Source organism: Mustela lutreola, chromosome 10 (genome assembly GCF_030435805.1).
Source record: "Mustela lutreola isolate mMusLut2 chromosome 10, mMusLut2.pri, whole genome shotgun sequence".
In the NCBI taxonomy this organism is placed as follows: domain Eukaryota; kingdom Metazoa; phylum Chordata; class Mammalia; order Carnivora; family Mustelidae; genus Mustela; species Mustela lutreola.
The window spans coordinates 20562573-20580612 of record NC_081299.1 but is presented as its reverse complement, the minus strand read 5'-3'; the positions used below and the strand labels follow the sequence as shown (position 1 = coordinate 20580612).

The 18040-nt window shown below is 37.2% G+C and overlaps 1 protein-coding gene across 2 annotated transcripts in view; it reads left to right on the top strand.

Moving 5' to 3' along the window:
- The window catches only part of EYA3 (EYA transcriptional coactivator and phosphatase 3), a 109319-nt gene that overhangs the window by 66964 nt on the left and 24315 nt on the right, over positions 1 to 18040 (top strand). The window contains exons 7-11 of one of the 2 annotated variants that reach the window (XM_059137739.1): positions 177 to 314; positions 6730 to 6815; positions 9909 to 10092; positions 12052 to 12191; positions 17007 to 17090. In XM_059137739.1, the coding sequence (XP_058993722.1) occupies positions 177 to 314; positions 6730 to 6815; positions 9909 to 10092; positions 12052 to 12191; positions 17007 to 17090 (632 nt within the window). The remainder of the gene's footprint in view (positions 1 to 176; positions 315 to 6729; positions 6816 to 9908; positions 10093 to 12051; positions 12192 to 17006; positions 17091 to 18040) is intronic. The other variant, XM_059137740.1, reaches the window with a different exon arrangement.

The following is an 18040-nucleotide window of genomic DNA, read 5'->3' as shown; positions in this document are numbered from 1 at the left end:
AACTGTATTTGCTTGTGGTATATTAGGAGTGGGACAATCAGTAATTTTCTCTTACAAGCAAATTTACTTTTGTTCTAAGATTTAGGTTTTAAACCTACTGGCTGATATTTAAAAGCATAACCATGCTCCTCAGTCCCAGTGTATTGTTTGTAATTGGTCCAATTTATCTGATTCAGGTGCATTGTGGCCAGGTATGAAACCTGAAAGTGGTTTAATTCAGACTCCATCTCCAAGTCAACACAGTGTTCTTACCTGCACTACAGGGTTAACCACAAGCCAGCCAAGCCCAGCACATTATTCTTATCCCATTCAAGGTAAATAGGCATGGTTGTGTGTGTTTTATTATTGTTGTTTTTGTTGTTTTCAGTCTATCTGTATCTCCACACAAATTGGGTAATACAGGAGCACTGTCTTGTAAAACAGAAGGGGGTGATATTTGCACTTGTGCATGCTTTTTGTGTTAGGCACCCAGAATTCGGGACTGTGGTTTCTAAGTAGTTTAGCCTTTAAATGTGAATTGTAATTTGTAGAACTTCAGCCTTTCCTTTTGCATGTTGGTGTCCAGAAAACCTGTCTGATTTTGTTTTAGTCTGTTCTCAGTGGCACTTTGTCCTATAAATGAGCAGAAGACTCCCCTTGGGGCAGAACTTTGCTGATTTCTTTTATGGGAAGTCCAGGTAGGGCAGAAGTGAGATGTGTGCTGCATTTTTTTGCTGCAGTGTTGTCATACCTCCCACTTGCTGCTTCTTGGTGAGAGCATTTTTCCTTCTCAAAAAGTTTAGTCTTGTTTCTATTTCATGATAAAAAGCATTGCCTTAAAGCTTGAACTCTGAACATCTTTGCCTTCCTGAGTTGTTGTTCTAAAAGGTTAGAATTATGACAGGACTATTAGGAATAAAGAGAGAGAAATTCAGAAGGCACTATGGGATTAATTCCCAGCCCTTCCACATCTAACACAGGCAATTTGTCATTGCTCCAGATTGGAAATTAATGTCCATGTTCCTGGCTTCTCATCTGCCTCCCTTCTCCTGATTTCTCCCAGCTTTAAAATTTTATTCCTCATAAAATGGATGCTAGAGGAGTGAGGATGGGACAGCAAAAACTGGTCTGAGGTACTCTTAAGATACAAACTTTGGTGATAAAAAAGTGTTTTGATATAGATTATAGTAAATAAAATATTTTGCTACTCAGTTTTAATTGTTTTCATTTTAAAATGATTAAGAACTACTTCTGCTTGTTCCATTTACCAGTTAGTAAATAATTAAGTCAGGATGTAAGCTGGGCAGTCTGACCTCAGAGCATGAGTGCAATATTTATGATTTTCGGTATTGAAATCATGATGTCAATATCAGCTCTCCCATAAGAGAGAACCTTTACGGACAAACAAGTAAGTTTATTTTTCCTCCCTTTTCTGGTTTTAACCTCTTGGCACATTTTGTTGTTCGTTAGAACTTTGGCAGAGGGTAGAATTTAAGGCCGAAGGTAACCATCAAGTTATTAATATTTACCTTTATTCTAAAGAAACATTGATAAAATACAAATTGAAACAATTGGCTAAAATGAAATGTGAGTATTGGCAGAGTCAAATTACCTAGGTTGTCTGCTATCAATATCACTCTCCTCTCTCCCACCTTTAGTTTTCCTTAGCATGGATAGTGAATGGCTGTCCGGGGCTGCTCTGTTCCCCCTGTATAACTGTCCAGTCCCTCCACGGAAGAAAAGCAAGAATTCTGTCAGTTTTTGAAAAATGGTCAAAATAGCAGTGTCTCCTCATCGTACCCCAAAGCATTCTACAATTGACATATAGAGTTATCTAGAGTTGTCAAATCACTATGTTGTACACTTGAAGCTAATGTAATATGTGTCAACATACTGCAATTTCTTTAAAATGTATAATTTCAACCTAAAAAAAAGTTATACTTCTGGCTTGATCAACTCTGATCGAAGCCCTTTCTTCAGTTTATGCAATGCTTATGAAAGCCCTTCAGTTAAGTAGATCTGGCTGCTTTATATCAATCTTTTCCTACAGTATAAATATGTGGCCCAGTCTCTGGTTATTTTCTTCAGTTGAGATGGTTTAGGTGGTTAATATTTAAGTGGTAAAATTAATTTCAGAAATTTCAAAACTAATTTTAACGTAATCTTGACTTTTAATGAATGTGTTTGTGCTTAATTTTGTTGGTAGCCCATGATAGTCTTTTTTTATAGTCTTTCATTGAGTTTTGTTTTGTTCTGTTTTTAAATAGACATTAGTTTTTAGTTTAGTTTTAGATTTATAGACAAATTGAGAAGATGGTACAGAGAGTTACAGATACCCCCCCATCTTGTATATAATTTCCCCTATTATTGATGTCTTATTTAGAATGGAACATTTATTATAATTAATGAACCCATACTGGTACATCATCATTATTATTATTATTATTATTATTACCTAAGTCCATAGTTTATTCATAGTTCCTTAGTTTTTTGTTTTGTTTTGTTTTGTTTTTTAAAGATTTTATTTATTTATTTCACAGGCAGAGATTACAAGTAGGCAGAGAGGCAGGCAGAGAGAGGAGGAAGCAGGCTCCCCACTGAGCAGAGAGCCCGATGCGGGGCTTGATCACAGAACCCTGGGATCATGACCTGAGCTGAACGCAGAGGCTTTAACCCACTGAGCCACCCAGGCACCCCCATAGTTCCCTAGTTTTTACCTGATATCCTTTTTTTTGTTCCAGGATTCCATCCAGAATACCACATTCCATTTAATTGTCATGTCTACTTAGGCTTCTCTTGACTATGCAGTTTTTCAGGGTTTTTTTGTTTTTGATGACCTTGACATGCTATACTTGAGTCCCACAAGTTACACAGGAGTATACCTGTCTGCAGGATAGACGTGAATCCCACAAGTGTTTACTGAGCATCACCTGCTCTGTGCCAGGTATTTTGCTAGATGTTGGAGATAAGAATAAGATAGTAAGATTCTGTCTTCTTGGAGCTTACAGATGAGTGGAAGAAACAGAAAACAAGCAAGTAAATAATTAAATAGATTTTGAAAAGTTCTCAGAAAGAAAAAATAAAAAACCAGATTGCTGTGATTGGGAAAACAAGGAATTAGTTGTGGTTTTTTTTTTAATTAGATTTAATTTTTTTAAATTAGCATGCAAGCAAGGGTGGGGGCGTTGGAGGGAGGGGCAGAGGGAGAGAGAGAGAGATGGAGAGAGAGGATCTTAATCAGGCTCCATGCTGAGTGTGGAGCCTGGTGCAGGGCTTGATCTCACAACCCTGAGATCATGACCTGAGCCAGAGTCAAAAGTCAGATGCTTGGGACGCCTGGGTGGCTCAGTTGGTTAAGCAGCTGCCTTCAGCTCAGGTCATGATCCCAGCGTCCTGGGATCGAGTCCCACATCGGGCTCCTTGCTCAGCGGGGAGCCTGCTTCTCCCTCTGCCTCTGCCTGCCATTCTGTCTGCCTGTGCTCGCTCTCTCCCCCTCTCTCTCTGATACATAAATTTTAAAAATCTTTAAAAAAAAAAAAAAAAAGTCAGATGCTTGACTGACTGAGCCACTCAGGCACCCCAAGGAGTTAGTTTTAATAGAGGGGTCAGAGAGCATGCCTCTGAGGAAGTGGACGTGCTGAGCATGAGCCATCATGCTGGGAGGGCAAGAGGGACAGGCCAGGGAGAACAATCCAGGCGGAGCAAGCAACATTGCCAAGGTGCTCAAGTGAGAAAGAGCTCATCTTGCTTTGAATAACTTGAAAGCTAGGTAGGCAAGGGTGGTAGAGGGACACATGTATAAAGTTAAGACATGGGTAGAAAGTAAATCTTGCGCCAACTTTTATATATCACTAACCTTTAGGTCAACCTTCTGGCTTTGGGGCAGTGTCATTTAATTTGGCTGTGACTCTCACAGTGCTATAACCACTGTCTTCTGATTAAAGCTGTCTGTGTATATTGACTATATTATTTGGACCTCTACTGGGGCATGGTTTTTTAAAACACACCTATGAGGAACCTACTGAGTCTCCTCTTTTCGTATTTATTGATTGGACCTCTAGTGGGGCATGGTTCTCAGAAGCTTTGTTTTTCTATTATTTCATGGCTCCGTTGTCAGAACAGGAGTGGAGACTATCCAAAAACAGTTGGATGTGCCATTCGCATTTGGAGAGCAGATAGTCTTCAGATATGTATCAGTAGTATTGACCGCTTGAGTTTTCTTTGATCCTCTAAGTTTGTATGTTTTGTTGCAATTTTATTGCTGCTGTTTTTGTTTCTTAAATCTGCAATCAAATATTATTTGTTGAGACATATATATGTGTATATGGGCAGAATGATAAGTACTATTTAGTACCTTTAGTCATAGTTATGTGGAGGGTAGTGTATACAGTGATGTGTGTGCCCCTTTAGGTGAGTTTGGCTTGGGTGCAGTGATGGTTACAAGAGCCTAAAGAATTATGTATTTAATTGTTATCTCACTCCATCAAAGCAGTCTGATCTCCATGAGAGCAGGGGACTTTGCCTTGTTCACTGCTCTATTCCTCATTGACTGGAACAGTTTCTGGGTGCATAGTAGACCGTGGTTTGCTGAATGAATGAATATGGCACATATGAGAAAGGATTTGATTGAATTAGAGAAAGAAGTGGTATACTGAACCCTATAAGCTTTCTAGGTCAGTAGGCCAACATTTCCTGTAATAGAAGCCACTATTGCTGAGAGTAGTTTGTGATCTTTAGGAAGGTATGTATTAAAAATTCAGTATAGCAACTAGCTAATCAAGTTATTAAACTTCTAGTAGAGATATAAGAGTATATGACCAGTTGTTTATAAGGTCTACCTTGTTACCTTTAGCCCAGTTCAGTAAGTAGTCTGAAAATTGTTAAATTTATAAAACCACTTTGTCAGAGTACCTTTTCCCCATGTATGCGAAGATATGAATGAGTTGTACTGCTAACCATTTATAAGATAGTAAGAAGGTAGAACAGAATTAAAGGTAAATAGGAGAAAAGAGGATTAATATGCTAGAATAAAGACCAATGAAAAATTGAGCTAGAAGTGGACTTCACTAGGAGAAATAAACTTAAGAGATTAAGTAAATTATTCATTTTCTTTCCCACCTTAAATCACTTTATGTCCTGTGTGTTTTATTGCTTGGCTACCTAGCATAATGTACTGGTAATAAAACCTGAAAGCCACTTAAAACCTCTACCCACAAGGATGATTAAAAACTACTTACAGAATCATCTAAGCCTGTGTATTGTACAGTAATTCCTTGTACTTCCCCATGGTGGGAAATGGGTTAAGTCATTGTAAAGAAGAAAATGAATATTGGTAGAAAGAAAATACCATCTATGAGGATATAAAATCTGTTCCATTCGGTTGTTATGCTTAAGAAAGTAAACTCTTTTAAGAGTCCTGTAGCTCCCCTGGGAGAAGAAGTATTGTAGAAAAATTGTCAGGAAATCTGTCGTGGCTCATCCAGTTGGGAGATACTAGATGCCATCATGACTAACAGTGGTTCCATGACAGTAGACAAATTACCTTAACTCTTCTTTGTCCCAAGTTCTTCATCTGAAAGCTGGGGTTTCTCTTCTAATCTTTTCTAGATTTTCTTCTAAGCAGAGTACCCTTAGGGGAAGGAATAAAAATTTCCCTGATTTTGATGAGTACTCTCGTGTTTCTGCTTCATTTGTCCATCTGTACTCTTCTTTTTTTTTTTTTTTTTTTTTAGTATATGTGCTGCCGAAGCGAGCACATCTGTTCTCTTCTTAATGGAGGTTTTCCTATTAACTTTACCTGTAAAGTACTTTGTTGCTAATGGGATAGGTAGTCAGATAGTCAGGTCTACCTGACGATGAATTCTTATGGCATGTGTGACTATAGTGGGAACCGGGTCTAAGTGTGCTTGTGATAAATGAGGGAAAGGACCAGTTCAAGACCAGTACCTTGTAGTCTCAGTTACTACACTGGTTCACCTGAAAAAAGTCACTTTAACAAATAGTAGTCACTGAAGATTTGACTAAAACCCTGGTGGAATCTGTGGTAGAAGGATATAAAAAAAAGTTAGCCCAAATTCCTGGTCCCAAAATAGGCAGCCTAAATAACTTACAGAGTATATTGTTACCTGGCCAGAATAATATTTAATATTTTCCAGGCTCATTGGTACAATCATTAAATGCCAGATCATGTTTATTGACCCACATTAATAATTCATGATTTGAGTAGAGCCCAAAAAGCAACTCCAGGCAGGTTTAGGGGATCAGCTCTATTCCTCAAAGTTAATTATGTTGCATTAGGAGAGGCATCATTTGGGGCAAGTGGTAACAAATATCCCAGTCTAGGATTTACATGCAGATTTACCAGAGCTCTTGTGGTTTCTGCTGGTTGTCAGTGGGGCACATTGCAGGTGAGTCATCTTTCAAGGGCTGAGATGATAGACTGGAGATTTGTTTAGCTTCTGATTCCATTGATTTCATTAGTATGAGCCAGTGCATTGTACATGTGTCCTTCCTAGGACTTTAATAGGAAGGGTGGAAGACTCAAGTTGAAACAGAAAAATGTTTGAACTGTTTTATTTCTAATCAAGATTAAAGTATGGCATGCAGAAGAACAAAATCAGTATTTGTTTCCTTTGTGCAGGGTTCTTTATCTCCTTGTAGATCTGTTTACATAAGACACAATATGTTTTCCATTTCTTCTAGGCTTTTACATGATATCTTTAACATCTTTTCACACTCTCCATCCTATAGCTTCAAGCACAAATGCCAGCCTGATATCCACTTCATCTACAATTGCCAATATTCCAGCAGCAGCAGTTTCCAGCATCTCAAACCAGGTACAGTCTACTGCGTTCATCCTGTTTTATATGGTTCATCAAGTTTGATCTTCTTCTCTTCACTCTCTGGTCAATTTGCTAATCTAACAAACAACCAGAACTGGGACCCTGGATGGTTTCTCAGGCTGCCCTCCAGTTTCTTTCATTACTATGCTGTCTGACTGATTTGGCTCTATCTGCTCCCTTACCTACTTTGTGTGTCTGTCTCCTACCTTGTCCCTACTAGAATGTAAGCTCCATGAGGATAGGGACTTACTTTTCTATTTTGTTCACTTACGTATTCCCAGAGTTCAGAAAAAGCCTGGTTCTTTCTACATTTTTATTTAGGCACTCATTTTTTCTTTGTGGTCTGGTCTCAATCACTGTTCTATTAATTCTTTATGTTTAGATCACTGGTAATAGCTTCAGTGTTTTAGGGGTTTTGTTTTTGGTGTTAGGTTTTTATTTGTTTTCTCTGCAGCAATGAAACTTCTCCATGAATCTCTTTTTTGGCTATAATTAACATTACTGTTCTGGTTCATCTTTTATGTTTGATTGTTTTTGCATTTCTTCATTCTTAGAGTTCACAAATTACTGAGTTTCTACTATATACCTGGCACTCTTCCATCTTATTTATCTTTCCCTTTCCTAAGTTTTGTTTTTGATCCTGTTTTTTCTCATGGACAGTGTATATAGTTTTCCACATGTTTATTATTTCATCCCCAGAAATGTTTAACCACATTCACAGTGTCCATTTACTACCTCTGAAATGAACATTCTAGTCTTGACCGCATGATTTCTGCAGGCTTCCTGCTGATTGATGGCCATGTTTTTCTTTAATGTCTCGCCATTTCCCTAAGTTTATCATATCAAAAGCCAGGCTTTCATTTCACCTTTTTTTTGTCCTTCAAAAGTAAAAACCACTTTTCCCTATGACTTTTCAATTGTCAGTGAGACCATTTTTAAATAAAGCTAGGCCTTTATTTAACAACAAAATTGTTTTCAGTTTTTTTTCCCTCACCTATTCCTAATGTAGCCATTTCTAGAATTCTTTCTCTTCCATTTTTGCTATTATTTCCTATGTTTTGGTTCTTCCCCTTTAATCCTGTTACTTCGGTTAACTGTTCATCTCATCTCCAGTTTTCCTCTGTACCTAACCATTTCCTAAAACACTATCTGAGGACACATGGCTGATTCAGTCAGCGGAGCATACAACTCTTGATCTTGGGGTCCTAAGTTCAGGCCCCATGTTAGGGTTAGAAATTACTAAAAAAAATTTTTTTTAAAAGATTTTACAACACTGTCTGAATAATTTTCTCAAAAGTCTACTTTTATCCTGTCAATCATCTGCCCAGAGTCTGTCTCTATTTTCGTTGTTTTGATTTTAATAGTCACTGTTACCTGCCCCCCAACACACAAACTATACACCATGGCCTTAAAGAATCCAAGTCACATTCATAGGCTTGCATGACTCATTCAAGCCTGCAAGATCCTTTGTTTCAACCAGACTCAATATCTCTGGTCCCTTAATAAAACCTTTTTAGGCCCTATTCATGCTCTTATTTCCTCTGTCTGTTTAGCTCAGAAAACTCTGACTATCACAGTTTGCAGGGATAGTTGTCTTCCTCTGTATTTCATTCATTGAACATATAATTGACTGCCAATTTGTTGGAAATGTTGTCTCCTCCTGCTAGACTTTTAACTCCCTTGAGTTCAGCCAGTACAGCTTACTCTTTTGTTTAATGTTCCAGCTCATACCTAGACACATACCCTGAGATGTATTTGGTTTATGATAGATGCTGAGTACTCTTTATAATTGGTCTGGTTAATTAGCTTCTTCCTGCTTCTTACCAACATCAGTATCAGTTGAAATTTTTTAAGGTATGTATTTGAGCTACACATCATACACATTTTTTGTACAGCTTTATTAAGGTATAATTGATCTACAATAATCTGCATACACTTAAATTGTAGTTTGATAAGTTTTGACATGTATGTGCCCATGAAATCATTAAAAAGTTCCCTCCAATTTTCTTCTTTTTTTTTTTTTAAGTAGGCTCCATGCCCAGCATGGAGCCCAAAGTGGGGCTTGAGCCCATGATCCTGAAATCAAGACCTGAGCCAAGATCAAGAGTCAGAGACGCTTAATGGGCTGAGCCACCCAGGTGCCCCAATACACAGTTTTTAAACTAGGAAACCTTAATGTAGGATATGTGCTTTTTTGTTTAAGCTCATCTGTACTTAGAAAGCACTAGCATCTAGCGAAGTTGCTTATAAACTTCTTAAAGAATAGAATCATCAGGGGCGCCTGGGTGGCTCAGTGGGTTAAAGCCTCTGCCTTCGGCTCAGATCATGATCGCAGGGTCCTGGGATCGAGCCCCGCATCGGGCTGTCCGCTCTGCGGAGAGCCTGCTTCCTCCTCTCTCTCTCTCTCTGCCTACTTCTGATCTCTGTCTGTCAAATAAATAAATAAATAAAATCTTTAAAAAAAAAAAAAAAGAATAGAATCATCAGAAATTCTGTGCAGAAATTTACACAGAAATTCAGTACCTAAAATGGACAAAGAAAGAAAGAAAGCCGTTAGAGTAGAAAAGGGACATTGTGTGTAGAGTGCACGGGACCCTTCTCTCTCAGCCTCCTGCTAATGGTAAAGATAGCCTCTGAGGTCTTTCCTCTTGACTCTTAGGTTGCCACAGAATGCATTTTGAAAATCATTGGTTTAGGTGGAAGCTATAGATGGGTAAATGAGAAGTCAAATAAATGTTTTAGGAAACTAATAATGAATAAGAGGGACATGAAAGTGAGGCACCTAGGTGGCTTGGTCAATAAGCATCTTCCTTTTGCTAAGTTCATGATCCCAGGGTCCTGGGATTGAGCCCCATATCAGGCTTCCTGCTCGGCGGGAAGCCTGCTTCTCCTTCTCACACTCCCCCTGCTTGTGTTCACTCTCTTGCTCTCGCTGTGTCTCTCTCTGTCAAATAAAGAAATAAAATCTTTAAAAAAAAAAAAAAAAAAAAAGTGGGGGGGGGGGGACAGAAAGTCTCTTGTGTTGAAATCAGCGCTTTGCTCTTTCTAAAAGTCTTGTTTTCCTCCCTTATTCCCCTTGGTCTACAGGACTATCCCACCTATACTATCCTTGGTCAGAGTCAGTACCAGACCTGCTACCCCAGCTCCAGCTTTGGAGTCGCGGGCCAGACTAACAGTGATACCGAAAGTACCACATTAGCCGCAGCCACATACCAGACGGAGAAGCCTAGTGTCATGGTACCTGCGCCGACAGCACAGAGACTTTCCTCTGGTAAGCACCGTACCTCTCAAGCCTGTGGCTTAAGGGCACTTCATTTAACATTACGGAATAGTAAAGATCATTTTGTTCTGGTCTGAGTCACTGTTACTGTGCTATTGGCTTTCCTTCTCAGGTGAGTAATATTTAAATATTAGAACCAGATATGTGCTGAGTCATTGGCAGGCTGAATGTAATACCTGATACTGTGAACTGAAAAGCACCAAGAATGAGAAGACTGTGACAGCCACCCCGCCCTTCAGCGTTACTGTGTTTGTCATAGGGAACTTCAGAATCTTGGCACATTTTGTCAAAGCTGAAGGACTCTAGTTTTAGTCAGTATGTATTGTGGACTCCTGCTGTGGCCTCAGAGCAGTAGTCCTTAACTTTTTCTACGTCATGTATCTCCAAGATCATGAGGAAAGCCATGGTCCTTCCCCTCTCAAGGAAATACATACTTAACCTACAAGTCTAAACCTGTACATTTAGGTTTGAAATGTGTTGATGAATTATGAAGTCCAGGTTAAAAAAAAAAAACCCTGACATAAAGGCTTTATACACACATTCAGTAAGTAAACATATGTATATACTTTTTATTTGTCTCTATCATTCAGGAAAATTTAGTGCTTGGCTGTCACATCATATAATTGGATGAAGGACTGTTTATTGTTAGCACTGATGCATTTTTAAAAGTAGTGCTCTGTCTCAACTAAAGCAGTTTTTTGTGTACCTTCTCTAGTCTTCTAAGAAAAGGATACTGCTTCAAATTTATGTAACTTTGAAATAGGTACACTGGTTGATGCCTTAGTTTTGAATTCATAGCTCTAAATATCTATTCTTCCTAACAATTTTAACTTATTAATAATAGGGAATTTCAAACCTAGAAGTTGTCAGAATAGTATAATGAACATCTTATGTATCCATCATCCATCTCCAACAATTAACTCGTATTTCAACTGTACTTAATCCAGTTCTCTCACCGAATTCCAGGCATTCTATGTCTATACAATAAATATTTGCTAGTGTAACCACAATGCCATGCCCTCTGAAATAATTCAGCAGTAATTCCTTACACTATCATAAAATACTAAAAGGTATTATTTCTAGTTTTCTCATAAATATGAAGAGTTTTATTTTCCTTTCTTATTAGAGTTTTTAATTTTTTAAAAATTAACCTATTTTATTTAGAGTTTATTTAAATTAGGATCAAAGTAAGGTTCATACATTGGGACTAATGGATATATACTTTCTCTTTTAACTTACAAATTCCCCTTTTTTTAATTCTCTGATGTACTGTATTTGTGAAGAAACTGGAGTGTTTATCTCATGCCATTTCCCAGTCTGAATTTTGCTGATTATCTCTGTATTGGTTAGATCGACATGTCCTGCTGGCTTCTGTATTTTATTTTAAATTGGTAAATAGAACTAGAGTCATGGTTTTCAACTAAAGGTGATTTTTGTGCTTTGCCCTCTCCCACATTCGCCTAAGACATTTGGCAGTGTATGGAATACTTTTGGTTGTCACAGTGGGTGGGGAGTGCTACTGGCATCTAGTGGATAAAGGGCAAGGGTGCTGCTTAGCCAGTCATCCTAGAATACATAGGACATCAGCTCAACAAAAAATTATCTGGCCCAAAATGTGGGCCAAGTCGAGAAACTCTGATATAGAAACTTGGCCAGATACAGGTTTAGGTTTTTGGGGGTTGTGTGTGTGTGTGTGAGAAACAACTTTATAGCTGTGTTCTTGCATTGAGAGGCAGGTATATAAATTCTATTATAACTATCTCTGTTATATTAGGAGCTGTTGATGCTCGATGTTGGTGCCTAAACTGATCAGGATCAGGCAAAGTTTGATTTTCCAGACTTTATCGCTGTAATATGGTTCTTATGGACAGAAAGCATGCTGACCCTCTTCCAGCTCTGGTTCTTATAGCCTGTGACTACTGGCAATATATATCTCACTTTTCTTTCCAGGAGACCCTTCTTCAAGCCCATCTTTGTCCCAAACCACACCAAATAAAGATGCGGATGACCAGTCCAGAAAAAACATGACTGGCAAGAACCGGGGCAAAAGGAAAGCTGATGCCAGCTCTTCCCAGGACAGTGAATTGGAAGTATGGAAAGAAACTCATTTGAGCTACCTACTTTTTTTTCTCATTTTTTATGTTCATCAAACATACTTATCTGAAACTCATGGAGATACTGTAGTTCTGTGTTTAATGCCCCCCAACCCCCCGCCCTGCCACCATCTGCGATTCTTGGTCAAGAGAAACGAAACTGGCCTAATGAGGAGAGAAATGTAAAAACACATTCTCCGAGCCCATAACTTGCCATATTACTTTCACCAAAGCATTGCAGAAGCTTTTCTGAATTTAGGTAGTCAGGTAACTTTTTATTTAGTTTGTTAGTTTGTTTAGTTTGCCAGAACAGTTCGATCTCTGTGTTCAGAGCAGAACAGAAAGAACAGTTTCCTCATATTCAGAAAGCACAGGGTGTCACAGATAATGCCATAGTGTTCTCCTTTTAAAAATCTAAAAGTAAAATGAGAAGATGAGAGTGCTTTAGGCCAAGCTTCTGTGAAACCGCATAACTTATTAATGAGACAAGTACTCACTTATTTTGTGGTTAAGCACTATAAGCATTTATTAGGGACATTGCATTTGGCTTCATTATTAAAAAGATTAGAAAATCATACAAAATGCTAATAATAGTTGAGTTTTTATATGCTTTTGTTTTTGTATTTGATTTTTCTATAATATGAGCATTTAATGGGCAGAGGGATGCTATATTTAAAAATGAGTTCATCGATAGGTATTAAGACATGAGTAAATTAAGGCTGTGTTTGGGGACTCTCTTTCCTTTTATTCCTGACCAAAAAAAGAAAGGTAAAAAAAAAAAAAAAAGAAGAAGAAAATCTAAGTCCTTTTACATTTTTTGGGAAAAACTGAGAACCAAGTTTTTTTTAATAGTGGTAAAATATACGCAACAGAAAATTTACCATTTTAACCATTTTTTAAATGTGCAGTTCAGTGACATTAAGTACATTTACAGTGCTGTTTGTTGCCACTATCTATTTCCAGAACTTTTTCATGATCCCAAACAAAAACTCTGCCTATTAAACAATAACTCCCCGTTCTCCCCTCCCACTAGCCGCTGGCAACCTCTATTCTACTTTCAGTTTCTCGGAATTTACCTATTCTGAGTATCTCGTATAAGTGGAATAATAGAATATCTACCCTTTTGTGTGAGACTTCTTTCACTTAGCATCTTTTCAAGGCTCATCTGTGTTATAGCATGTATAAGATCTTCATTTCCCTTTGTAGCTGAATAATATTCCATTGTATGTATATACCATGTTCTGTTTACTCATTCATTTGTTGATGGACACGAACAGTTTTTTCCCCTTTTGAGTTATTGTGAATAATGCTGCTATGAACATTGTTATCCAGATATATATTTCTTTCAGTCTCTCTTTTCAGTTATTTTGGATATAAACTAAAGAGTAGAATTGCTAGATTATATGGTGATTCTGCGGTCAACTTTTTGAGGAAACAACAAAATGTTTTCCATAGTAGCTACATCATTTTACATTCCCACCAGCAATGCAGGAGAGTTCTCATTTCTTCACAACCTCACCAACACTTATTATCCCCCACCCCCTTTTTTAAAAATAGTAGCCATCCTAGGGGCGCCTGGGTGGTTCAGTGGGTTAAAGCTTCTGCCTTTGGCTCGGGTCATGATCTCAGGGTCCTGGGATCGAGCCCCCCATGGGGCTCTCTGCTCAGCAGGGAGCCTGCTTCTTCCTTCTCTCGCTCTGCCTGCCTCTCTGCCTATTTGTGATCTCTGTCTGTCAAATAAATAAATAAATAATTTAAAAAAAAATAATAGCCATCCTAATAGATATGAAATGGTTTTGATTTCCATTTCCTTAATGGCCAATAATAGTGTTGAACATCTATTCATGTATTTATTGGCCATCTGTATATTTTCTTTGGAGAAATACCTGGTCAAATCCTATGACCAGTTTTTAATGGGTCGTTTGGTATTTTGTTGTTGAGTTTTAGGAATTCTTTATATATTCTAGATACTAATCACTTATCAGATATCTGATGTGCAAATATTTTCTCCCATTCTGTGTATTCTTTTTACTCTCTTGATAGTATTCTTTGATGCACAAAAGTTTCACATTTTGTTGAAGTTCTGCTTTTCTTTTATTTGTTGTGCTTTAGTGTTAAAAAATACAAGGTTATAAAGGCATTTACCTATGTTTTCTTCTAAGAATTTTATTGTAGCTCATAAATTTAGGTCTTTGATTCATATTGAATTAATTTTTTTCATATTGAGTTAATTTTTGTATATGGTCTAATAAGTAAGTAAGGGTCTAATTTCATTCTTTTGCACATGGATATCCAATTTTCCCAGCACGTTTTGTTGGAAATATTTTCCTTTCAAAATTTTCCTTTCTCCATTGAATGGTCTTAGCATCCTTGTCAAAAATAGACCATATATGGGGGCATCTGGGTGGCTCAGTCAGTTAAGTGTCTGCCTTTGGCTCGGGTCATGATCCTAGGGTCCTAGGATTGGGGCCTCTAATACCATCAGGCTCCCTGCTCAGTGAGGAGTCTGCTTTTCCCTCTCCCTCTATCCCTCCTGCCCCGCCCTACACTCGTGCTCTGTCAATTGCTCTGCTCTCTCTCAAATAAATAAATCTTTTTTTTAAAAAATTGACCATACCTGGAATCAAGCCCCGCATTGGTCTTCCTGCTCAGCAGGGAGCCTGATTTTCCCTTCTCTCTCTGCCTGCCTCTCTGCTTACTTTTGATCACTGTCTGTCAAATAAATAAATAAAATCTTTTAAAAAAAGATTGACCATATATGTCAGGGTTTATTTCTTAGGAGTTATCTTGTCAATTTCATTGGTTTATGTTTGTTTCCTTTTGCAGGTGCCACGTTGTATTGATTACTGTAGCCTTGTAAGTTTTAAAATCAGGAAGTGTGAGTTTTCCAACTTCATTCTTTTTCAAGATTATTTTGGCCTTTCAGGCTATGGAATATGAAATTCCATATGAATTTTAAGATGAGTTTTTCTTTAAAAAGCAATACTGAGATTTTGATAAGGATGCACTGAATTTGTAAATCATTTGGGTAGTATTGTCACTTTAACATTGTTAAGTCGTTCATCCATGAACATGGGATGTCCTTCTGTTTATTTAGATCTTGGAGCTTGAGCACAGGACCCTGAGATCATGACCTTAGCCAAAATCAAGAGTCGGTTGCTAAACCCAACTGAACCACCCAGGCATCCCTTGGTTAAATTTATGCTTAAGTATTTTATTAGTTTTGATGCTATTATAAATGGAATTTTTTTTTTAATTTCTTTGAGGATTAGTTGTTACAAGTATATAGAAATACAGCTCATTGCTGAATTCATTTATTAGCTCTAATAATTTTTCGTGGATTCTTTAGGAATTCTTTAGAAAAATGATTTTTCTCTATATAAGATCATGTCATCTGTGAACAGAGATAATTTTATTTTTTCCATTACAACTTGGGTACCTTTTTCTCCCCCCAATTCTTGCCAAATTATTCTGGCTAGAATTTCTGGTACTTACGTTGAATAGAAGTGATGAAAACAGGCATACTTGTCCTATTCCTGATTTCAGGGATAAAGCTTCCAGTCTTGCACCATTGAGTAAGATATTAATTCTGGGTTTTTCATATATAATCTTTATCATGTGAGGAAATTCACTTCTACTTCTATTTTATTGAATGTTTTTATTATGAAAGTGTATTGAATTTTGTCAGATGCTCCTCCTGCATCAATCGAAATGACGATTGGGTTTTTACCCCTCTGTTTTCTTAAGGTAGCGTATAACACTGATTAATTTTTGTATGGTGATCCATCCTTGCATTCTAAACAAATCCCACAGGGCCATGACATACAGTCCTTTTAATATGCTGCTAGAATTTTGTTTGCTAGTATTTTTGTGGAGAACTTTTTGCTTTGATGTTCATAAGAGATACTTGTCTGCAGTTTTCTTGTAGTGTCTCTATTACCTGACTTTAGTATCAGGGTAACGCTGGCTTCATAGAACGACTTAGGAAGTATTCCTTCATCTTCAACTTTTTGGAAGAGTTAAAGAAGGATTGGTGTTATTTCTTTAACTGTTTGGTAGAATTTAACAGTGAAACCATCTGGCCCTGGGCTTTTCTTTCTTGGTGTCTTTTTGATTACTGAGTTCAACCTCTGTTAAAGGTCTGTTCAGATTTTTGTTTCTTCCTGAGTCCGTTTTGGCATTTTGTAAATTTCTAAGAAGTTGTCCCTGTCCATCTAGGTTATTTGTTAGTAGTCCATAGTATTCTCTTGCAATTCTTTTTATTTCTGTAAAATTGATAATAACATCCCCACTTCCATTTCTGATTTTACTAATTTGAGGCTTCTTTTTTTTCTTAACCTAGCTAAAAGTTGTCAATTTTGTAGATCTTTTCAAAGAACCAACTTTTGGTTTCATTGATTTTTTTTTTCTTGTTACTTTTCTACTCTCTGATTTATTTATCTCCATTCTAACCTTTAGTCTTTCCTTCTGCTGGTTCGTTCCAGTTCCTTAAATTGGACAGTCATGTTATTGATTGAAATCTTGCTTCTTTTTGAAGGCATATATTTTATAGCTATAAATTCTCCTCTTAGTATTGATTTCATTACAGCCTATAAATTTTGGTGTGTTGTGTTTTAGTTTTCATTCATCTCAAAGTATTCCTAGTTTCACTTGGGATTTTTTTCTTTGATCTATTAGTTGTTTAAAATTGTGTTGTTTAATCTTCACATATTTGTGAATTTTTCAGTTTTCTTTCTGTTACGTATTTCTTGTTCCATTCCATTGTATTAAGAAAAGATGCTCACTCACTATTTTTTGTTTTTCCTTCCTCAGCGGGTATTTCTATGGGACTTGGATGAAACCATCATCATCTTTCACTCTCTTCTTACTGGATCCTATGCCCAGAAGTATGGAAAGGTAATTTGAGTCTTTCTTCCTTTGTTGTAGTGTCCTCCTCCTGACTATATGGACAGGTAACCAAAATCACTTTTTCTGCTACCTGTATCTTACCCTGTTGGCCTTTCTTTCACTTTCCGTGTAAAACTTCACCTGATGGCTTGTACCAGACAGGCAACATGGTCAGGCAGTATTAATAAAGCTGGAGACTAGACCTAGGACCAGGGCTATATAAGCTTAAGTTGTTCAAGACTACTGTTTTATAAAGACTAAATATGGGAATGAAGCTCAAAACAGAATGGAGTCTTAGGATTATATATTCCAAAGACATATCCGTTAACCTTAAGTCACTTTTAACAGCCCAAACTGAGCGTTTTATTTAGCTGAGTATATGCCAGATATGTAAATTTAAAATATATATAAAGTACAAAATATTTTTCTTACATAGATTACATACCTCCTTAAACTAGATATATACCAAGCAGAATTTAATTTATTTAGTCATCAATATAAACAGAGTTTTGGGAGGGGGACGTTGTTTGTTTGTTTTAGATTGATTTATTTATTTGAGAGAGAGAGTGAGAAAGAGCACACACGCACGGGGTTGTGGAGGGAAGAAAGAAAGAGGAAAATCCAAGCAAACTTCACACCAAGAGTTGGCGTTTAACCAACTGCACCATCCAGGTACCCCTAAACATCAGCTTTAATAGAGGGATAAGCTATGTATTTCTTCACTATATTATCTCCAGGCTTCTATTTTTTTGTTTCTATGAATAAATTTTATAAAAATATCTGCTTCCTTTGCTTTCTTCCCATTTATTTCTTATTATTATTAATGTTTCTGTTAGAAGTGCTTTCCACAGGCTTTTAGTATCCAGTCTGGTAAGCTGACATTAGCTCATATGCTGTATAAGCTGAGTATAAAAGTATATAAAATAAGAGCATACAGAAGCCTAGATAGTTATTGAACA